Genomic DNA, 22,943 nt, shown 5'->3' with positions numbered 1-22,943 from the left:
CAGTTTGACACCGGCAGTTTTTTTTTTTCTCCTAAGGCGGAGGGGTGTCTCAATTCATAGGGCTAGAGGCATACCCCTTCACCTTACCCCTTGTTTAAAAGGGGTAGGGCCAAGGGGAAGGGGAAGGGGTACAAAAGAGAATTGAGATTGGGGGTAACAGTCCATACAATCACTCACTGACATGACACCTTTAGAGCGAGCGCACCTTGTTGAGGTAAGGATTCCTGGTGATGTCATAACCCCGCTTCTTGGTGCTCACATTGCCTTTGCGGCTTGACCTGGAGTGACAGACCCGCACAGCCTGCAAAGAAGCCTGGCTCCCGGCAAGGTAACCTGGGGAGGCGGCGTGGAGCCTTATCCCAGCTGCTGCCATCTGTCTGCACAGGGACAGTGCGGTTCTTCCTGTAAGGGAGTTCATGCTGCCTGTGGGAAAAAAAAATTAAAACTTACAGTCAACAAAAGTAAGTAAGTAAGCCCCTTCAGCTACTCCCTTGTTTGCACTTGGGGTCACCACAGCAAATCTGAGGTGGATCTGCATGTTGAAATGGCACAAGTTTTACACCGAATGCCTTCCTGATGCAACTCCACATTACATGGAGAAATTTGGCAGCGGTGGGGTTTGAATCAGGAACCTTCCATACTGAAACCAAGTGCACTAACCACTTGGCCACCACCCCTGTCCCAATAACTTAAGAGTTAACATAGAGTGATAATTCAGCTTATTATAAAGGGAAAAAACTGGTTATACGAGTGCAGACCTTCACTCTTAATTCAAGGGTATTTGCAGATTGAGCAGCACTTCTTAACAGCAGCCGGTCATCTGGTTCATGGCCATGCATGTTATTACATTTACAAGTCAGTTGATAAGAAACAACTTGATATCAAAGGTTGCATTTGGAACATATCGCTGTTAACCATAAACAAAGTCCAAAAAGATCTCACTGCTACTGACAAAGTCTTTATGAAAATTTAAAACAAACCCAGAGACTGAAAAGCTTTTAAATAGAAAATAAAGATTTTAGTGAATGCTTAAAAGAAACTGTGAAACAAGCATTTAATTTTCAAACTGCATAGTTTAAGATACTCTGTAATGCAACAATACCAACCTACACCTCAAAGACAGTCAGGGTGTACTGGACTGTGTCCACTTCCTAAAGTGGATTTTCATCATACAAGAATTCCAACACTTCGTATGACTTCCAGAAATGCACAAGCCCACTTTATGAACATGGAAGTGGCCCAGCACAAATTCAGAGGTAGGAGCAGAGCTTAAGTATACTGGTCACAACTTAAGTCTTTATTAATTTCAGAGAATTAAACATCACCTCTGAAGCAATTGATGATGTCTAAGATGTCTAGGCTTAGACATCATCTTAAACTAAGGTCATACAGCACGTCCAAATAGGACTCATGGCATCATGATCAAGAGGTGTCTATTCATGTCAGGCACTTTTTGTTCATTTGTGCAGTGGTCACAATAACACAAAACACTGATCTGGATTATTAGATTTGGAAATGGCAGTCAAGGTGAACAACTTGGAAACAGTGGTGGGCACAGCTAACCAAAAGGTTAGTTTCAATAACCACTGAAAAGTTAACTTTTATAATGCTAAACCAATAAACCACAAAAATTTAGTACAGTCAGCTACTGATAAGCCAGTTTTAAGCACCGCCAAGGCTTCTGAGTAAAATCAAAAGCGATTACAAACCCAAAAACAAACAAGCCTGAGCTTCTATCTTACATAGTCAGGCGGCTGTGAGCTCAATCCTCCTTCAGCAGAAGCAAACTGGCTACTGTTGTGCCGGGGGGGGGGGGGGGTCATTTACTTTCAACATGCAAAAAGACAGTGTGGAGGAGACATGAAGCGCAACACACTTTTCACTTATGGTTTTACTTATAAACAAGTAATTCTGGACAGTTTGCCGATATTAACGGTGTGTAATTTTTACAGAGATAAAATAACACAAATATGCAATATCTTTTAAAGGAATGCGATAAATTCTGAAGGTTTGAGCTTTAACAGACACACCTGCCTGAAGGCATTATGGGAAAAATGAGCCAACCAACCAACACACACAATACTACTGTAACGTGTGTGTTGGTTGGTTGGCTCATTAACGGTTAAGTGTGTCATTTTTACACAGAGAAAATAACACACATATGTAATATCTTTTAAAGGAATGCGATAAATTCTGAAGGTTTGAGCTTTAACAGACACACTTGCCTAAAGTCATTATGGGAAAAATGAGCTAACCAACCAACCAACACATGTTACAGTAGTATCGTGTGTGTTGGTTTTTACAAATGTGTATTTGGGTCATGACATGCATATTTTTGTGTCCAAGTCCATTATTTAAAGAATGAATAAATAAATCTATTCATGACATCTATCACTTTAATCTATAAAACCAATTTATTTTAATTAGTTTTTCAGTTCAAATAGTAATATTGTTCTATGTTTTGTCCTCTCAAACCTCCAAGATGTCAGATGTCTGAACAAGAGAGCAGACTAAGAAAACTAATAAAAATGTTATTTTGACAATGATAAAGTCAAAATGAAATACTATGGCATTGTTTTGCATTTAAAATATTTTTGATTATATTCTTATTTCTAATATCATTTGTTTTTAAAGCTGTAAAAAAAATCTTTAAACTTTTGTCCAATAATTTACATTTCCTAAATATCAGGGTGACGCAACCATAAACGTATGACTTTTATTTTGAAATGAAGAGACAACAGCTGTAAAGAGGACATTCCATCAGCCAGAGGACCCTAAGTGATTGTTTGGACTAAGCTAAAATTTTTGTAGATCTCTGTCAAATAGTAATAAAAATAACTACTTTCAACTCATACGTATGCTGGTACACTTTTCATGTCAGTGTATGTAAATGTAAAACTCATGAAATTATACTCGTATTTTATCATAAAACTCTTAATTTTTTAAAAAGTGGTCCGTTTGAACTTCATGCTATTGGTAGAAGCTAATGCTAGCATCCAAACAGAAGCCTGCTTATTTGAGATTAGCTGCAATAGTCAGGTGGTGTAACCAGCTAGTCAGGTGGCACAACTGTAAGGAATGTTACTATATAATGCTATTCAAAGCTCTAAGATTATCCATGAAACCATAAAATATTTTGTAGTTTTAAATTTAAAGATATTATACACTTTAAAACATTTCAAATTATAATTTGTACATTTTTAGATGCCACTATGAAGTAAAGAAAAGTCAGCATTAATAATGATCCGGCTGCAAGGGAAGCATATCTTGCAAAAAGAAAAGAGAGATAATGCATCTATACATAGTCCATTTTACATTTATTATTATATTACAACTTCCACATTCTTAAATAGAAATTTGTCAGCTTATTACGTCTTGTGTTTTATAGCTATCAGAGGAGGAAGAGAGAAGGGAAAATTGTGAAGCCCCCTATCGGCCAATTCTCTAAGCAAGAACAGAAAAAAATAGGCAACAGTGGAGGGAAGATCAAAAAAAAGCACTGGGACAGAAAAAGAGCCAATGAGGAAATATTGAATTTTACCCCCAAGTCAAATGAACCCTCAGAAGAACTTGAACCTAACTCTCCCAACAAGAACAATGTTGAACCTAACTCTCCCAACAATGTGAGAATGCAATTAGCTGAGCATCAAATATCTCTATTTACTTAAATAGAGACCTATGACTAGAACATATGTTACTACAACCCTTTGCAAAAAATATGGAATCACTGGCCTCGGAGGATGTTCATTCAGTTGTTTAATTTTGTAGAAAAAAAAAGATCACAGACATGACACAAAACTAAAGTCATTTCAAATGGCAACTTTCTGGCTTTAAGAAACACTGTAAGAAATCAGGAAAAAAAAAAATTGTGGCAGTCAGTAACGGTTACTTTTTTAGACCAAGCAGAGGGAAAAAAATATGGAATCACTCAATTCTGAGGAAAAAATTATGGAATCATGAAAAACAAAAGAACGCTCCAACACATCACTAGTATTTTGTTGCACCACCTCTGGCTTTTATAACAGCTTGCAGTCTCTGAGGCACCACCTGACATTTTTTTGTCATGCAGTTCAAAATACTGCAGTTCAAAATATTTCAAAATGAGTTAAAACAGTTAAAAATGTTATTCAATAAATGAGATTTGTTAAAACACATTTTTCTGGACTCAAAAATATGTTTTACATCTATATTGAAAATACTTTATAAAAATACCTTTTTTGAAGCCTAATTTGTCAATGACCCATTTGTAAATTTGTCATTTTTTTATTTGTTAAAAAAGGCATTTGCAAAACTGAAAATTCTGTTTGTGAAGTGTAGCTCACAACCAACATGGGCCGCTATTCACACTCCCATCCAGTAGATGGTAGTGTTCGATGCATTTTGACAGGGGGTGGGAATGATGGAAAGAGACATTTGAATTTTCCATAATGCCATGTGCCATGCATCTCTTAAAAGCTCAAACCTTCAGAATTTAGCGCATTCCTTTAAAAGATGTCATATGTGTGATATTTTCTCTCTGTATAAATGACAGAGGTATCAATATTGATAAACTGTCCAGAATTAGTTGTTTATGAGTAAAACCATCTGTGAAAAGTGTGTTGCGCTTCATGTCTCCTCCACACTATCAGTCTTTCTGCATGTTGAAAGTAAATTACCTTTTTTTTTCTTGGGGCAACAGCAGCCGGCTCACTCCGCTCTCTTCTGCTGAGGGAGGACTGAGCTCACAGCTGTCCGAGAATTGCAAAATATGCAACAGGTAAGTAAAATGTATGATTTTGGCTGTTAAAGTTTTATTCACTATACCAGCAAAAAAAAAAAAAAAAGTTAGTGGATAAATTTAGCAGTAGCCAAGTGGTCTGCTGATGGTTTTCAAAATTAGCTGAAAAGCTAATCTGCTAACAAGAAAGTTAGCATCGCTAATTCGCAGTTAGCGGATTAGCGGAACTGTGCCCACCACTGCTTGGAAATCACCACATTCTGTACCACTGTGGTCACCTTTTGCTTTGCACAGTATCCGGTCCAGCTTTTGTCAATCTCCCTCGGACAAAACTTTGCCAGGGAAAAAAGTGTGTCCATCACAGATGCCCGGTAGCTAGGACTACGGACATCGCAAATAACTGATGACCAAGCTGGAAACACCATGTAGGGACGAGACAATCTCCCGATCAAGGCCTGCATGCGCATTCCATCGATGCGTGTTTATCGTTGTGCGCAGTGTGCAGAGGATTCCCCACAAAAAACACTTTTTTCATTGTCTTGCTGGGGTATTCCCCATGGAATTCCTTGTAATGACATAGGCAGGAAGTTCCTCTTTGTCCGGTTCAATTCTGCACTTCGTTCGTGCTGAATATTTTGCTCAACTTTACCAAGTGTAAAAACCATGATCGCCTTTACAGCACTCATTCAAAGGTAAGTCACCCTAAAATGTAATATTCTGTTGACATAATGATGAAGTTTCATGACAATCCGATATTGAGAACGTGGTTTTTGAGAATGCGAAAATGACCGTGTGTAACTGATCGATAGGAAAAAAATATACGGATTTTTTTAGACTAAAATTACCATATAACTTCATTATTTCTTAACCAATCTTGACAATCTTGGTGTCAATTTCTTTGTTTTTTCCATGCTCTATCAACTGCACCTGTAAAAAGAACAATTCATGGACTTTCATTTTTTTGTCTCGTCCCTACATGGTCACCATGTTCCAATCCACAAGGATTCAATAACAAACCAGAACTCTTCTGTTTCAGGTGAGCCTAGCAAATATCACATACCTGTGAGGTTTTGAGAATACCCAAAATGTCATACCATGATATCGGGATGAGGAGAGTCGTATTTATAGACACATTCCTTGCGGTACACCCTGACCAGATTTCCTACTGAATTGGCTGAATTCCGTTTTGGCTGTGTCCCATCATGCGATGCATGCTAGAGGCTTGGATTCCAGAATTGTGCAATGCAACTTCATGGAGTTTGCAGCCAGTTCCAGAAGCACAAAAAAAAATTGAGTTCCCTCACTGATACTGCGCAAACAAAAATTTGTAATTCTGTCAGCATGGGCAAAACGTCTCATGTTATGAATTTGGAGATGCGAGGTGCCTCACTAAACCCGGAGACCCCAAAATACTCAATGCGACTGATAGCAGCAGCCCCCCACCACCACCAAAAAGTCACATGACCCCCCAAATAACGCCGCACGCGCCGCAGGTATCCTTCATCAACCAGTAAACAACCTGCTAGCTACAAGCGTTAGCGCCGACATTAAAGCTTACACACGAGTTATTTTTTGTTGTTTGTTTTTGTGTGTGGACACAAATTTCCACCTGCAGTGTCCCCGCAGCTCCATGACTTAGCTCCCGTTAGCTTCCACATCTAATATGCTCCCCCCGCCCCCTTCATTGGAACCGCTAACGTTAGCTAGCTTGGCTAACTATTTACGTTTGTTTCTTTACCTGAAAACGAGGTGAATAGCTGCTCCTCTTGTGTGTCTGAGTTCCGTCTTCATAGACGTCGCTGTGCTCCGCTCTGAAACAAACTAGCAGCGGATCGGAGGCCTCCTCCGGTCACACCGGCTCCACCAATCAGACAGCAGGAGCCCACAGAGGAGTTCCAGCCCCTCCCCCACCTGCTCAGGGCTGCTGCATCTTTATTTGACATTAGACACTTTCAGTGAATCCTAAAGTGACAAAGTCACTGCGATGTCATTAAAGCTGCATGGTCTCATTCCTCACTAAAAGTGATATATTTTAATTGTTAATCACACCTGCAGCCGGAGGGAGGAAGACAACATACAGCTCATGTTGGATCTCTGGCTCCCCCTACTGGACAGTAATGTCTCTTATTCAGGCTATGACTGGAAAGTAAAGTTGTCAAAGATTAAATCCTGTTTTGGAGCTCTTGACATTTATATAAACCTTTTTTTTTTAAAAAAGAAAAACCCCTGTGCCACTCCACCATGTGACTGACAAAAGTTGCACTCTTTCATTTCTCTGATCTCTTCCTTCAAAGGTGTCTTGGTGGCTTCCCTCACGTCTCCTTGCACAGTTCCTCACTTTTTGAGAACTGCCTGCTCAATACATATTTGCTCAACTGTTTATTTCTTAACAACACAATTTTTTTAAAGCCAAATCTGAGTCGGTGACCATGGGTAATTTCTGGACTTTGGTTGAGCTTATATGGAATGACTCATTTTCAGATGTTAATATTTTCCATGTCAGCAGGAAAATTATCCAGTTCACAGTAATTACATCAAAAATGGTTTATTGAAATTAGTTTGACAGAACAACTTTTCTTGCTTGTTACAAACCATTAATGCAAGTCACATTTTAGTTCAAAGATTGTCCATTGACAATTGCTCTTAGTGTCTAATCATGGTACAGATAGTTCCAATTTTAAATGACGCATGCAGTTATACAAAAAAATAAATTATACAAACTCTGCTTCTGTAAATACAAGGGAAAATTATTCAGACTTCTTTCAGAAATGTCAAATACAGCCGATCCTCCACGAACGCTGCAAACAATCTGCTCGTCAAAAAAAAAAAAAAAAAAAAAAAACTCTGCTTACATTAGCTGCACTAAAAACACATAATACAAATATCCATCACCAAGAAGAGACCACACAAAATAGATCTTAAAGCTACTTTTTGTAGGATTTAGGGATATTTACGAGCAGAAATAGAATATAACATTTATAACCATATGTCCATTATGTACAAGCACCTGCAACAACACATTTATGTGTTTTTGTAATCTTAGAATGAGTCCTTCATATGCACATGAGAGTGGGCCCATCTCATAGATGCCGCCATGTTGCACCACCATTGAGAGTGGCCCAAAATAGGCATACTTAACTCCACCTTTTGCACTTTACAGCTTGGCCAAAGACTGAAGAACAAATAAGAATCAGTGATTGTTACTAGGGATGGGGCGACTAGTTGTAATAGTCAACTGCAACTAGCTAATATCCGACTAGTGGTGTATTTTTTTTTTTTTTTTTTTTTTTTAATCGACTAGTCGAAACCCATTTATTAAGTTCATTTAACCCTTAAAAGAACAGATCTGCTGGAGCTGCCACTGCTCCCTTCACTCAGTGAAGAAAGCATGTAAACCTTGGCAAGTGAATTAGCTCAAATGGGCAGTCTATGCCTAGTAAATGAATGCAGGTATTGTCTTCATGCTAATACTGTTTTTTGTATTTGTGATTTTGTTCTTATATTAGTTAAAATAAATGTCATATTTGAGTTTCACCATGAAGATTCGAAATTGGCTTAATTCATTCAATGTCAAATTTAGTCGCCAATTAACAGTACCCAACAAGTCGATTAATGATTTTCATTAGTCATCCACACCCTAGTTGTTACCCGGTACACTACTGGTTGCTAGTGCAGGCCAACAAGTCTGAGAACTATAATTTTTGTGAAATGGACGATCACTCATATTGACTATCACAACACAAGGCAAGGGAGCATTAATCCCTATTACCAAAGAAGCATCAAGGTGAAGGAATGCCACATTGTGATCAACAACAACATAATGCAATCTGCATCCTCACCACTAGAGGACACTAAATCCTACACACTGTAGCATTAATGCAACTACAACACATATCATACATGATAATCATTTTTAAAAAAGATAAGCTTTATACAACTGCATATCATCGGCAGTTCCCAGCCTTAACCTTGCATGTTTTCTTCATAAACCAGTTATTTTCATGCAGTGCATACAGAGTAAAATTGTAGACATAGTTTTGCCACAACTACAACTTCATTGTACTCTGACTAAACAGATCAAGGCACCGACCATGTCCTCGTTTTCACCCTTCTGGAAACATTCATCAAAAAGTGAAAAAGCACAGAAATGCCTCAGATCACGACGGTGGTGCTGCTATGGGAGCTTTTATCCTACAAAGGGGAAACAAGTGACAGAGTTGAGACGAAGTTAAAAGGGATGATGCATGATGAAGAAAAATAAGAGGCCAAAAAGACAAAATCAGAAGAAAGAAAACTACAAGTAAGAGAAATTAGGAAAATGGGAGATAAAGAAGAAGCAGCACTGAAATAGAGAACAGAATGATTTAGAAAAAAAGATAACTATGTGCCATGAAGGTCAACAGTCCACAATGATAAGTTCTGTTCATCAGCAACATCTGCTGAGGCATCTGGCAATGAAGGAGAGCAAAGGTCCAAGTCTTTGGGATCCTGGTGCTTCCTGTCTGACTGTGTGGATGTTAAGGGTGGGGGGAATTGACACTCATGATATCGCAATATTTAATTTTCTCAATACAAGAATCAATTTTTATAGTCCAGAATCAATACAATTCAAATTGCTGGTTAAAACAAGATGGAAATACAGTACCACCTTCATTCAGCAGAGGGCACAACTGTAGACCTCATCTGAGCGTCCCGTTCATTTCAAACATGTTGGACTGTGTGAAATTTCCTTGGAGATTGAACTGCGCACTGAAAACCACCAATAAACTCAACAGAAAAAAACGACTCATGAGGTTCACTTATGCCTGTCATTTGTTTTGGATGTTGCTGGAGGGACAAATCGCTGCTGTTGTCACGGACTGAGATGACCCCCCCCCCCCCCCCCCATACCACATTTTTATATTCACTATCTGTGAATACACAAAAACAAGATGTTTTTTTCTGTACTGAATTTACCCTTTCTGTGTGCGGACAAAAATCAGGTTTACAGGCAGGTTAGTTTTCTCCATAAATTGAAACCAGCTCTGTTTTTTCCACACGCAGAAAAGGTAAACACAGTATAGAACAAACCTTTGTGCATGTGCAGACAGCTAATATACAAATTTAGTACAGAGATCATCTGACTATTTGACACCATCCCGTGTTTCATGCTAAGAAATGCACCCAGAGCAGACAAACTTTGACAAACTTCTTTAAAAACACTGCATTTATTCGGGTCATTATTCTTTTTTTTTTTTTTTTTTTTTTTGTGGATTGAATGGGATTAATTTCCATCACGCTGAAGGTACGTCAGATGGTTGAATGCTGGCAGAAATATATTTCAAATTTTAAAATAACTTATTTTTGTTGTTGTTTGTGGGACAAAGTACTGGAGTTCTCTGGTTCAGGCTGAGAAACACACCCGCAGCAGACCAACACTGAAGGACTTCTTAAAAACCACTGCATTTCTTCAGTAATTTCCATGATAAGGAATTAATGCATTTCCCAGATGTTGCCTTCCAAAACAACGCCTTCTCATCAGGCTGCAATGATGAATCCAACTGAAACGACGCAGCAGGTCAGATTAAGACTTTATATTTACTCAGTGTGTGAATGCATTTAGAAGTGGCTATTCGTACGTAGCCGTATTAATATCATTCATACGAGGTCTGTTAGAAAAGTATCCAACCTTTTTATTTTTTGCAAAAACCATATGGATTTGAATCACGTGTGATTGCATCAGCCAAGCTTGAACCTTCGTGCGCATGCGTGCGGTTTTTCACGCCTGTCGGTTGCGTCATTTGCCTGTGAGCAGGCTTTGAGTGAGCACTGGTCCTCCCCCCTCGTCGGATTTTCATTATGAGGAAAATGTCTGAACGGCTGGAGCAGCGCTGCATCAAATTTTTCCAGAAACTGTGAGAGACAGCCAGGTGGACACCATTCGGAAAATTCAGATGGCTTTCAGGGACGATTTTATGGGCATCACACAGATTAAGGAGTGTTACAGCCGGTTTAAAGACAGCGCACAATGGCGGAGGGCGCGCTGCGCTCAGAGGGTCGATCGACAGGCTAAAACGACCAGATCATTTCCAAACTGAATGCTGTGTTGATCCGGGACGTCGTCTGACTACCAGAGAAATGGCAGAAAAGGTGGACATCAGCACTTTTCCGGCACATTCCACTGTTAAAGGAGATTTTGTCATGAAAACAGGATCGAAGGAATCGCCACGGAGCCGCTAATGGCGCGGAACAAAAGCACACTCCGTGTTGGTCTCACAGGACATGTGACATGCCAGATCTTCGACAATTTCTCGGATACTCACTCGACTGAAAAGCCACCAAAGCCGTCCTGAATCTTCGAATGGTGGAAGAGCTGGCATGTCCCGTGAGAACTTCCAACACGGAGGTGCTTTTTGTTCTGCGCCATTACGCGGCTCCATCCTGACGCAGCGAATTCCGCCACAACGTCTTTCATTACAAATCTCCTGTAACAGTGTAATGTGCCGAAAAAAGTGCTATGTCCACCTCTCTTGCCATTTCTCTGGTAGTCAGACGATGTCCCGGATCAACACAGCCTTCACTTTGGAAATGATCTGGTCGTTTCAGCCTGTTGATGGCCGCTCGAAGCGCGGCACGCCCTCAGCTGCTGTGGGCCAGTCTTTAATCCGGTTGTAATGCTCTTTAATCTGTGTGATGCCCATAAGATCTTCACCGAAAGCCATCTGAATTTTCCGAATGGTTTCACCTGACTGTCTCTGAAAAAATTTGGATGCAGCAAAAGCGGCAGTTGCTCAGCCATTTTCCTGACAATAAAAATCCGCCAAGGGGGCTGGACCACTCCTCCCACAAAGCGTGCTCACAGGGCGAATGACGCAACCGACAGGCGTGAAAAAACTCACACATGCGCACGAAGGTCCAAGCTTGGCTGATGCAATCACACGTGATCAAATCCATATGTTTTTGCAAAAAATAAAAAGGTCGGATACTTTTCTAACAGACCTCGCACATAGTACAGCCTTGTTATGGTTAGGGGTTATTGTTATGGTTATGGTCATGTGAGGACTGTAGCGTTAGCCGCTGAGCCAATCAATGGGCAGCAGTGGATTTGCGCAGGCTTCTCTGCGACGCAGACAGCAACACAGCGCTGGGTCTTTAAAAATACACAAAACACACTGCTTCACTTTAAAGACACAATAAGGTCTATTTTCAGGTGATCAGCATGGACCCGCTGTCTCGTAATAGGCTTTATTTTACTCAGTGTGCCGTTTTGAAAAGTTCAAACTTCTGCTGCCCGCTACAGCATACTCTATTGTCATCTCTGTTTTTCATGGGAGCGTTTATACAGTGTTTTCAGTGCCCCACAGCTGACAAGGATCATTATAACCAGTTTGGGAATGATATTTTTGTTCTAAAAGGTTGGGGAACATCAATTTTGGGGTGGAACCCAAAACCGGAAATGTTAAAATACAGTTTCTGTTTGGAACAAACCAATTGGGGAAAAAATCCTGGTTCAAAGCCTGATTGGTGGGCAGGCAGTTTACTTCAAAAAGGGTTTTAACTATTGAATGAGCAACTATGCAGTTTGATTCTCTCGCCTGGGTGGTTGCTGTCCAGAACCTTTGGGGTAGTGGATGTGACCTGTGATTGGCTGGACTAAAAACCTGCATGGCACATAGTTGGCTAGCAAAGGTTCAGAGTGTGTCACTAGTATTGGTGTGTGTCTCTTACAGAAAGCGGGTCGTAGTTCCTCCGGCTGTTGCTGTGTCCTCCTGGTTCAATATTAATGGCGGAGTAGCTGGGGGCTTCTCGGGCCACCCCCTGTCTTACCTCCCTTTGCTCTCCAACTGTCCTATTCATCTGAGCTCCAGGACCCTCTGTGTCGCACGGGAGGTGAATAACTTCTTGGTCTCCGGTCATTCTGCCCCGCAGTTCACCCATTAGGTTGTCACGACCTACGAGATCGTGGCCTGGACTCATCTACTCGTCTCCTGGCTGAACCTCCTGGCTCATTCCTTGAGCCACTGTGTGACCCTCTTCCCCGTCTGTTGTCCCACTCCAAATCGTCACTGTAATCACGCAGATGCCCCCGCAGAGGAGGAGAGCGTCATCTCTGTAGCCACGCTGTTGCGATGGCGAGACCCTGCGGAGCGGTTTGTACTCCCCATGGACTGGCTGGATATTCTCGGACCACTCCGAGCTCCTTCACGCACCTCCTGTGGGTGCATGTGGGATATTGGCGGCAATGTGTATCACGCGCCTGTCCATTCCTCTTACACCATCTCATCCAGCGCTGACAGCATACTGGGAGGGCCCGGGTGCAAAAGGAATTGGTGGTTGAACTGGATGGGGGCTGAGGTTGCAACGGTGGCCGATTTTGGACAAGATGTGGTGCAACTTGTGGGGGGTCCAACATCCAAACCCATCACCTGGTTTTCCAAGTAGTTCAACATCTGATTGGGTACCCTTGTTTGCTGCTCTGCATACTGCTGTTTTCCATGGTGGTACAAGAGGAGGCTGCTGCAGACGGGCAGCGGTGACAGCTGCATGGGAGCCATGCCGAAGTTCTCTTTAGCAGAGGGGTCTGAATACGAGCCTGAAATGACAGAGACATCAAACAGGTTCAGGTTTTGCCAACATTTGGAGACAATCTCATAATCCATATATGCATTTGTGAGAAATTACAGCTTCATATAGTAAGATATGTTTAACCCTTTGAACGCTTTGTGCTCATTTTTTACTGCACCTGCAAGTCCTGCACCTCCACAAAAACAGCACAATCGTGGCTAAAAATACACAGAACTCAAAATGTCTTTTATGCAGTATAACAGTTATGATGTCATCAATCCTAAAAGAAATTTAAAAACTAATTGATAATTTATTTACTGTTCTATCTCTCTTCCCATAACTTTGTTCTCCAGGCTACAGTAATAGAAATAAAATCTGTAGTTTTTGTCAAAAGCATTTCCTTTCAGACATTATTGGCATGAAAGTATTTCCATACATCTGAAATGAGCTCTTGCTGCTGACTGTGCTGCATGTCAGGATGTAATTCATAAAGAATGCAGGATGTCTCATTTTGGGAGGAAAAAACGTTTTAGTCGATTTTAGTTTGTCTGTATTACAGCATTTGGAAAGAGGTGTCATTTTATTTAAAACAGCGATTCGTTTTGAAGTTATTAATTCCAACCGGACTCAGTCTCGGCAGAGAGCCACACAGTGTTTGGAGCTGTGCCAATGGAACAGAGGACGAGTATCATTTCTTGACTGCAATAAGACAAGAGTCCCAGTTAGTGACTTTAATCCACACAAAAGTGACTCACGATTGACATATTTTAATGGCTTTGAGAGGGGTTAAGAAGCGGATTTGCCGCTTCTGAAGAGTAGCGAATCAAAGAACCAACGAGCCAGTGTATCGAAGCATTGCTTCAATGGTTCACGCTTCAAAGTGTAGTCACGCTGCAGAAGCGGTTGATTACAGACCCGCTGCAGGGTCTGTAATCAACTTAGAGAAATGATCATTTTCCCGACAAACACCCTCAAAAACAACGGCTGCTCTGAAGGACTGATAAGGGAATCGTTAAGCAAAAAGTCCATTGACATCGGTGGATCGAATCATTTCTTAACGATACCCAAAAAGAACCGGTTCTCGATACCCAACTGTACATGTGACTGTTTCAGTCGAATCATTCAAGGCATCACAGTTGTGCTGAGGTGCACAGAATTTTTAATTTCAGGATCTGGAAAAAGCAAATATTTTATTTTTGGCAAAAAAAAATAAATGAAATGTAGATAAGCGTGAAGAAGTATCACTACTAATAATATACAACCACTATGATGAAAACTGATAATATCACAAGCTTATACTTTGTTATATTTCCTGACTGAAGCATTTGGTGCATGTGGTTAATTCCAGGGCCGTTGGAAAGTTGATCATTAGATGATAACTCGGATTTTTAGTTTTTGGCCATTACAAAGTGTAATTTCTGTGATTTGAAAGAAGAAATCACACCTTTCAAACTCAACAGTGCGTTGCAGGGTTTAAAGGTACTGCAGCTGGTACATGCAATAAAAACGTCATTCCAGTGCACCACTGCTGCTGAGCCAGCCTCAGTCACTAACATAATATGACGATATGCAGCAAGGTGATACAAGCAGAGCAGTCTTTGACTTCTACTTCAGCTTCATATTTCAGGAGTGGTGCCTCCTGTAAACTGCCTTTTAATTTGGTGTTTAGTTCCAGCTGAATAAGAAGAGAAGCTCTTTGGAAACATCTGTACACAGAAATGCTTCAGCCGCACATATTTTACAAATATTCGTCACTACACTGCAAGATATAAGAAACTATTACAAGGAAGCTGTGATGCAGGCTGATTTATTTAATGCAGATACCCTCAGTGCACAACATATCTGCTATATTTAAATGATACGTGTGTTGTGCAGCTATATTACACAGCAAAACTACAGTAAATTACTGGAAGAGATTCTGTGTCAACAGACAGAATTACACTATGCTGACGAGGGAGTTGTTTCATTTACATATGGGTCTTAATTTGTTACTCACCTGAATACAGCATGGGGACTCCCTGAGAGGAGATACTGGAGTTAATGGGAGCGTAAATGTGCTGACCATGCATCCAAGGAACCATTGCCTTCTGAGCTTCTTTCAGCATCCTGTGCTGCATCACCACTGCAAAGCACAGCCGAGAGGTCATAAGTCAAATCTGGCACCAGTAAAAAGTTGTAAAAAGTCCACCAGATGTTTCATGACCACATATTTGTCTGTGATATTCTAAAGGTTTGCTCAAATATTAGTTGTTTCAATGTATTGTATATTGGTGGTAGTACGTTCAGGTCCATAAGTAATTGGACAAACTCGTTTAAGGATTACCGTTAAAACAAATGAGGAGTCTTGCGTCTTGGACAAGAAAACAGAGCAAATCTTAGGTTTGAGCCTCCCATGTGCCTTCTGGCAATTGTAGCTGAAAAGTCACATCAACATTTTCAGAACAGCCACAAGATTCTATAACTCCTTCATATCTGTCACGGATGTCTTGGTGATTTTCTACACTCATTCTTGTACGCTCAGTCAGTTTTGGAGAAGAGAAAGGAGAAAAGAAAAACCAAGAGTACTTTTTTCTGGGCAGCAGCAGGTCTTTGGACAACACGGGCAACGCACGTAGCAGCAGCACCTCTGCGGACAGCACTGACAGCAGCATATGCAAAACAATATGATCATCAGCAAGGCGCCAAGGATGATGAACAAAACTGTCAGCCAGTCTGGAAGAGCAACAAAGGTTCGGAAGATTATTTAGCATCAGGAGCGCTGCAAACGCCACAAGTGCAAAGAATCGAAATAACTCACGATACACTATGAGCTTGACTTCACGATCCGAGTCACCCGTCGTGTCACCGGGAGCATCAATAGAGCAGAAATACACGCCGTTATCCCACCACATCACCTCATTAATGACTAGGTCAGCCTCTGTGGACACAGCATCATTTAGTCTGTAGTTTCCAACCAACATTTGTCATGAGAGTCAACAAAGTTGGTTAGTATGATACTATACTACTAACAAACAGAAATACATGAAAACAAAATATCCAAGGAATTCATAAAGTCTGATCCTAGAATTTTGAAAAGAAAACACTAAGTTTATTTACTTTAAATATATGTATACCAAGTGTAATTAGATATTTTGATTATAAATTGGAAAAATGTTTGATAACATTTCACATTATTTTGCAGTGCAGTACTCAGAAGGTGGGACTTTAAACTGACATCATGGCAGCGTTACAGTGACTCACTGTTTTGGATGGTTATCTTGCGGTTTCGATAATCTGCACCCAGGATTGGTTCGTTGTTGCCTCTCTTCTGGATCACTGTGCGAACTGTGCGCTGCCTGTCCTGACAGTCATTGGCTGGATCCTGACCCAGCTGCAGAGCAGCCTGAAAAGCTGCAGGAGTATGAGAGTAAATGATGGTGGATTATTGAATAACGATGTACCTGCAGATATTCTTACATTAACATTTCTCCTCATGACGCACCATCATCAGTGTGACCATGAACAAAAACCTGGAAAATGATGCACTTATTCGCTTATTTTCTTTGGCTTCTCCATGTTGAGAAAACATGGTATAAATTCAATAGATATTAAGGGCACCCACATGGATGCATTCCATTATTTTGGTTTTGATATACAGTGCATGCAGAAAGTATTCACAGTGCTTCACTTTTTCCACATTTTCTTATGTTACAGCCTTATTCCAAAATGGAGTAAATTAATTTCTTTTCTCCTCAAAAATCTGACTCACAACACACCCATAATGACAACATGAAAAAAAGAGGGTTTTTTTTTGGCAAATTTATTAAAAATTAAAACCTAAGAAATCACATGTACATAAGTATTCACAGCCTTTTCTCAATACTTAGTTGATGCACCTTTGGCAGCAATTACAGCCTCGGTCCTCTGAACGTGATGCCGCACGTGATGCACCTATCTTTGTGCAGTTTGTCCATTCCTCTTTGCAGCACGTCTCAAGCTCTATCAGGCTGGATGGGGAGTGTTGGTGCACAGACATTTTCAGATCTCTCCAGAGATGTTCAAATCAGATTCAGGTCTGGGCTCTGGCTGGGCCACTCAAGGACATTCACAGAGTTGTCCTGAAGCCAATCCTTTAATATCTTAGCTGTGTGCTTTGGGTCTTTGTCCTGCTGCAAGATGAACCATTGCCCCCTTCTGAGGTTAAGAGCGCTCTGGAGCAGGTTTTCATCCAGGATGCCTCTGTACATTGTTGCATCTATCTTTACCTCAATCCTGATTAGTCTCCCAGTTCCTGCTGCTGAAAAACATCCCCCAGCATGATGCTGCCACCACCATGCTTCACTGTAGGAATGGGGCATGGTTTTCCTCCAAACATGACACCTGGCATTCACACCAAAGAGTTCACTCTTTGTTCTCATGGTCTGAGAGTCCTTCAGGTGCCTTTTGGCAAACTCCAGGTGAGCTGTCATGTGCCTTTACTAAGAAGTGGCTTCCGTCTGGCCACTCTACCATACAGGCCTGAGTGGTGGATTGCTGCAGAGATGGTTGTCATTCTAGAAGGTTCTCCTCTCTCCACAGAGGAATGCTGGCGCTCTGACACAGTGACTATCAGATTCTTGGTCACCTCCCTGACTATGGGCCCTCTCCCCCAATCGATAGGACAGGCGGCCAGCTCTTGTAAGAGTCCTGGTGGATCTGAACTTCTTCCGTTATGAATGATGGAAGCCACTGTACTTAGTGGGACCTTCAAAGCAGCAGAAATGTTTCTGCACCCTTCCCCAGATTTGTGCCTCGAGACAATCTTGTCTCAGAGGTCTACAGACAATTCCTTTGACTTCATGTTTGGTTTGTGCTCTGACATGCACTGTTAACTGTGGGACCTTATATGTAGACAGGTGTGTGTCTTTCCAAATCCTGTCCACTCAACTGAATTTACCCCAGATGGACTCCAATTAAGCCGTAGAAATGCCTCAAAGATGACCAGTGGAAACAGGATGCACCTGAGCTCAATTTTGAACTTCCTGGCAAAGGCTGTGAATACTTATGTATACGTGATTTTAGTTTTTTATTTTCAATAAATTTGTAAAATATCAACAAAAAATTCACATTGTCATTATGGGGTATTGTGTGTATAATTTTGAGGGAAAAAATAAATTTACTCCATTTTGGATTAATGCTGTAACAGTGTTTGCGTTAGAAAAAATAATGCGTCAGTAAATTAATTATGCTTCTTGTTACATTATTTCAGAAATAAATGCAGCTTATTCTTGACGTGACTTATATACATTTTCATGACAGGTGTGATTTATAGTCCAGAAAATATGGTATTTCCCCAACCGAGGCTGATCCCCATTACAACTGGGTGCAGTGGGACAATGCAGATGAGAGTCTTACCCAAGAACACAAACTCGTATTGTCACCAAAAATCAAACCCTATTGGAAGTCCAAATCCTGATCCCACTGAGCTCCCGTTTCTGACCACACCCAGCTCACCAATAAACAATTAAATAAAAATAACATTTAGATCAAATTTGTTGACTCTACCAACTATGAGCTTATTTTATGATACTGATCAGTCAGGAAAGAACAACTCATGATGAGTGTTTGGCGTCATGCTTCAGCTCTGCTCAGACTCACCTGTGGAGTAGTACTCCAGCACGGGGTCCTTACAGAAGGATTTATACCTCCAGGTAACCAGAACATCTTGTGGGTTTGCTGAAGTTGAGTAGTCACAGCGCAGGATCACAGAAGCAAACAGAGTCGTACTCCTCTCTGCCTCCGGAACAATCACCTGGATGGATGTGACCCCTATCAGAAAATAGAATAGACACTGAATGAGTAGGGTGGAAAAAACATGAAATAAAAGCCTGAAGTCAAATTTTATTACTGTGTCTGTCTGACACAAATGGTTTTGACCTGAAAAACCTTGGATGCAAAGGCATGGGTTAAACACATGCAGTTTCCCGAAGGAGATGCTAAAATATTCTGGGAAAAAATTTTTAAAAAATGCTTCCACAAGATCTTTTCTTTTGAAAGTCTTTAAAAAGTGTCTCAATGCCTGAAGTGTGTTTTCAGGCTGACAAAAGGATTAGAACACTTGCTGTTAGCACAGAGAAGACAAAGCAAAGACTCAGGATGAGACGGTGTTCTGTCGAGGTGCGTCGTTGAGATGAGGTCCTCACACAACTGCATATGTGTGCACTGAAAAAATTACTAGAAGAAGTTCGCTTATTTTGATGGGCAAGTAAATGTATAAATTGTTCATACCGAATGTAGTAATGTATAAAATCTACTCACTATAAAACGATAAGTATTTTAACCTGGAGTTAGCCTTATTTCGACAGGCAAAATATACATATACATACATTTATGCTCCCTAACGTAAAATACAGAAAATGTTTTACTTACTAGGCTATAAATACACTGAATACAATTAATAAAAAAAAAAGTTTGACGGAAAAAAAAAAAAAAACAAAACAAAATGCGCATGCGCAGTTGCACGTCGAGTGAGTTACATCATCTCCACATGTGCAGTTGCGCGAGGCACCTCATCTCGACAGGTGAAGTCTTCAAGTCCGGGGTAGAGCGATGTGCGCAAGCGCAGTAGCGCGACGCACCTCATTTCAACGGGACACTGGAAGGAGAGAGAATTTCTGATCTGTGTGTTTAGACCACAGCTGCACTGGTGGATATCTGATGTATAACTGATTTATTCCCAAATATGAATGTGACCCAAATCTGATCTGGCAATATCTGACTTGAACAATTCTTTATTTTACAATTTACATTTTCACAATGCAGCCACCATGCAAGCACAAGTTAAGAATCAGATAGCACATGTGTGCAAAAGTGTTAATGTGGCCTTCGAAACCTAGATTTTTTTTTTTTTTTTTTTTTAAAGGAGGTATTTTGGCCACAAACAGCTAAGAGCTGGATACGGGAGTGTGGACTGGTGCTTCCTGCTCTCACATCCAAAATTCTACACGAACATACAAACAATACCTACATTTAAGACACCTGGTAACTTTTTTTTATAAACACAAAAGAGGTACAATATGACTTTGTCAGGAACCTAACCAGACTGGTAGTAACTTCCTTTAGACATCTTGGCTGAAAATTGTATTGTACAATTATGAGTTATAAAAGCTGTCAATCACAACACAGGAGGAAAAGCAGCTTGCTATGAAGTAATAACATTACAACGAGGCTTTTGTTTACGTTCAAAACTACAACTATGTTCTATCTGTTTATTTTACAGTAACTACATGTAAAAAGTAAGTAAGACCCTTAAGCTGATCCCTTGTTTTACTCAGGGTCCCCACAGCAGACCCATGTCAGATCTGTTGTGGTGAATTTGGCACCAGTTTTACGCCAGATGCACGTCCTGACACAACTCCACATTACAAGGAGAATGAGCAGGGGTGGCCTTGAACCGGGAACCAATCCACACTGGAAACAAGCACACAAACTGCTCTTTTGCCTTAACTCCAGAAGGACATACATGCTGAGCAACAGAAGGTCAACAAATCTTAAATTTAACCTTTATTTATCCAGGTTAGTCCCCATTGAGATCGCAATCTCTTTTGCAATGGAGACCTGAAGTTACTCTGGGTTGTAGATTTTCTGCCAAACTGAGCTCAAAACTACAACAAAAACCTGAGAAGAACAAAGATGGATGCCGAGACATGCAGGATGAGGTAAGAACTGGCTGAGATGAACTTTTGGGAGTAGATTGAATTGTTTAAGACTTCTTTCAAAAAACAGCTGGAAGCTAAGGAGGTCTACTACAAATATCTGCTGGCATCCCAGGACAATTATTATGAGCAGAAGCTGGGAGCCCAGCAAACTCATTTTGAAGAAGAAATTAATGAAAAGGAGAAGGAACTGAAGAAGCAGGTCCACGGCCCTCTGATCATCAGCTCTGGTCTCTGGTGGCAGCTGCCTACATTATTCAACAATAACTGAAAAAGGTTTTAACATCAAGGAGTCATAAGTGTGGGAGCTGCAGTAAAAAAAAAGATGTTCCTCAACGCAGCATGCTGTCATTATTTATGTTGTTGTCCCCCAGGTGGCAGTATTAGTGACAAGATCATAGGACAAGATACTAATTCATAGTGTTTCCCCTATATATATATTTTTTCTGGCCAGTCTGTGGGTTCTCCTCATGGAAACATCCTAAAGCCCCTCAAAATTTCAAGGTACATTACACGGAAAAATGTGAGCCGCTCAGAAGAGCAAAAAAATAAAGTTAAATGATGTGTGCTCATTTTTGTGTAATGCTGCTACAGTCATAAAAAAAAAAAAAATCAATACCTATCCCCACTTAATTATAACTTAAATTTGCAAAGAGTGTTGTAGGTGACAAAAATTTTCATATCTATAATCTAAGGGTTATGTTTAAAAATACACTATGATAAAAAATAAAAAAATCCCCCAAAATCCCTCATGAAACATTTATTTCAAAGATAAGTATACACCTGTCACTCTTGAAGCCAAGTCATAATTTATGGGTCATTTACTTGTGTATTTAAAGCCGCTTGTCTTTTGATCTCGTGAACTCTTCTTCGTGTAGTCACGTGACTGATGGTCGGCCTTGTCTTGTTTACACCCGTTGATTATTAACCCGTAAACATAGTTCATTTGATAAAGGCCTTAACTCGACATTTCTCACGATAAACGTGAGAATAATTTACAAGTATGGGATTTACAGTAGTAACCGGATAAAAGCACATTTAATGACTTTTAAAGTCTCACCTGTGGACAACAAAAGCAGCAGAAGCACCACCAGGCCCGTATTTCCCATTTTGTTGCTTTTTATCCTTCCGCGGAACCTTCACTCTGTATCCTGTATCCAAAACAAATTCCACCAAAAAATCGCCAGCATTTCACGAAAATAAACGCGTCATATAAATTTCATATAACACTTTATCTAGAAGCCGTGTTAATCGATTTTGGGTAGATTTGCTGTGTTGAAAACTTCCCCGTCGTACCGCGGAGGAGGAGCCTGGTTTCAGGTGACATCATAACTACGCCCCCTGTGACAGGTGCAAGAGGGGGGAGGAGGTGAGAAGAATTTTATTCATCATTTCTGAAGCAAATTTTATGATAATATCTTAAATCTGTCCAGTTCTTTCAATTTTTGTAAATATTTTAAGATTTTCAGTTAATCTAATTTTGTGTTTACAGTGATATTGACAGAATGTTTTTCAGATTTAAATTAACCTCGGGCACTTTTGTTTTGCTTTCTTTTTTCTGTTTCTCTCTTTTTGTTTTGGCATCAAAAATGGTATCGTTTAATTTTACATTTGTTTGTCATTAAAAACTTTAATTGTTCAGATTAGTTCCGTTAAAACTTAAAAAAAAAAAAAAAAAAAAAAAAAAAAAAAAAAATGACTCCCAGGCCCGCCACATTAAGGTGGAGTCAAGCATATTTAAATTATTTCTTGACTATTACACACACATCTTCATCTGATTATATTTTTATTTAATTGTGCTTTTAATTGAAATTCATCATTTTGCCATATTGACCTCTAATTGTAGTGAAATTAAACTTTACACACCATTATAAAGGTGGATTCAGCTCTTAACCCAGATCCTTTTTTTAAGTGTGGCTTCTTTTTCACCATTGGTCTCTGTTGTGAAACACTTCCATTTGACTGTGAAATTTTACACACATGCCACCAAAATTAGACAAATTAAGATT

The 22,943-nt window shown here is 40.2% G+C and overlaps 1 protein-coding gene and 1 pseudogene across 2 annotated transcripts in view; both read right to left on the bottom strand.

Annotated features, from left to right (window-relative positions):
• Positions 1 to 6,609, bottom strand: part of me3 (malic enzyme 3, NADP(+)-dependent, mitochondrial) — a 39,372-nt gene extending 32,763 nt beyond the window's left edge. The window contains exons 1-2 of one of the 2 annotated variants that reach the window (XM_034186388.1): positions 6,456 to 6,609; positions 206 to 423 (exon numbers count right to left, since the gene is read on the bottom strand). In XM_034186388.1, coding sequence (XP_034042279.1) covers positions 206 to 418 — 213 coding nt within the window. In that variant the 5' untranslated portion in view covers positions 419 to 423; positions 6,456 to 6,609. Of the gene's footprint in view, positions 1 to 205; positions 424 to 6,455 lie in introns of those variants that run through there. The other variant, XM_034186390.1, reaches the window with a different exon arrangement.
• A 641-nt stretch (positions 6,610 to 7,250) lies between these two features.
• LOC117525001 lies at positions 7,251 to 22,239 on the bottom strand (annotated as a pseudogene).
• Between the last annotated feature and the right edge of the window lie 704 nt (positions 22,240 to 22,943).

The sequence above is a fragment of the Thalassophryne amazonica genome, chromosome 14 (assembly GCF_902500255.1).
Source record: "Thalassophryne amazonica chromosome 14, fThaAma1.1, whole genome shotgun sequence".
In the NCBI taxonomy this organism is placed as follows: Eukaryota; Metazoa; Chordata; class Actinopteri; order Batrachoidiformes; family Batrachoididae; genus Thalassophryne; species Thalassophryne amazonica.
The sequence above is the reverse complement of the archived record's forward strand: the minus strand, read 5'-3'. Positions and strand labels throughout refer to the sequence as shown.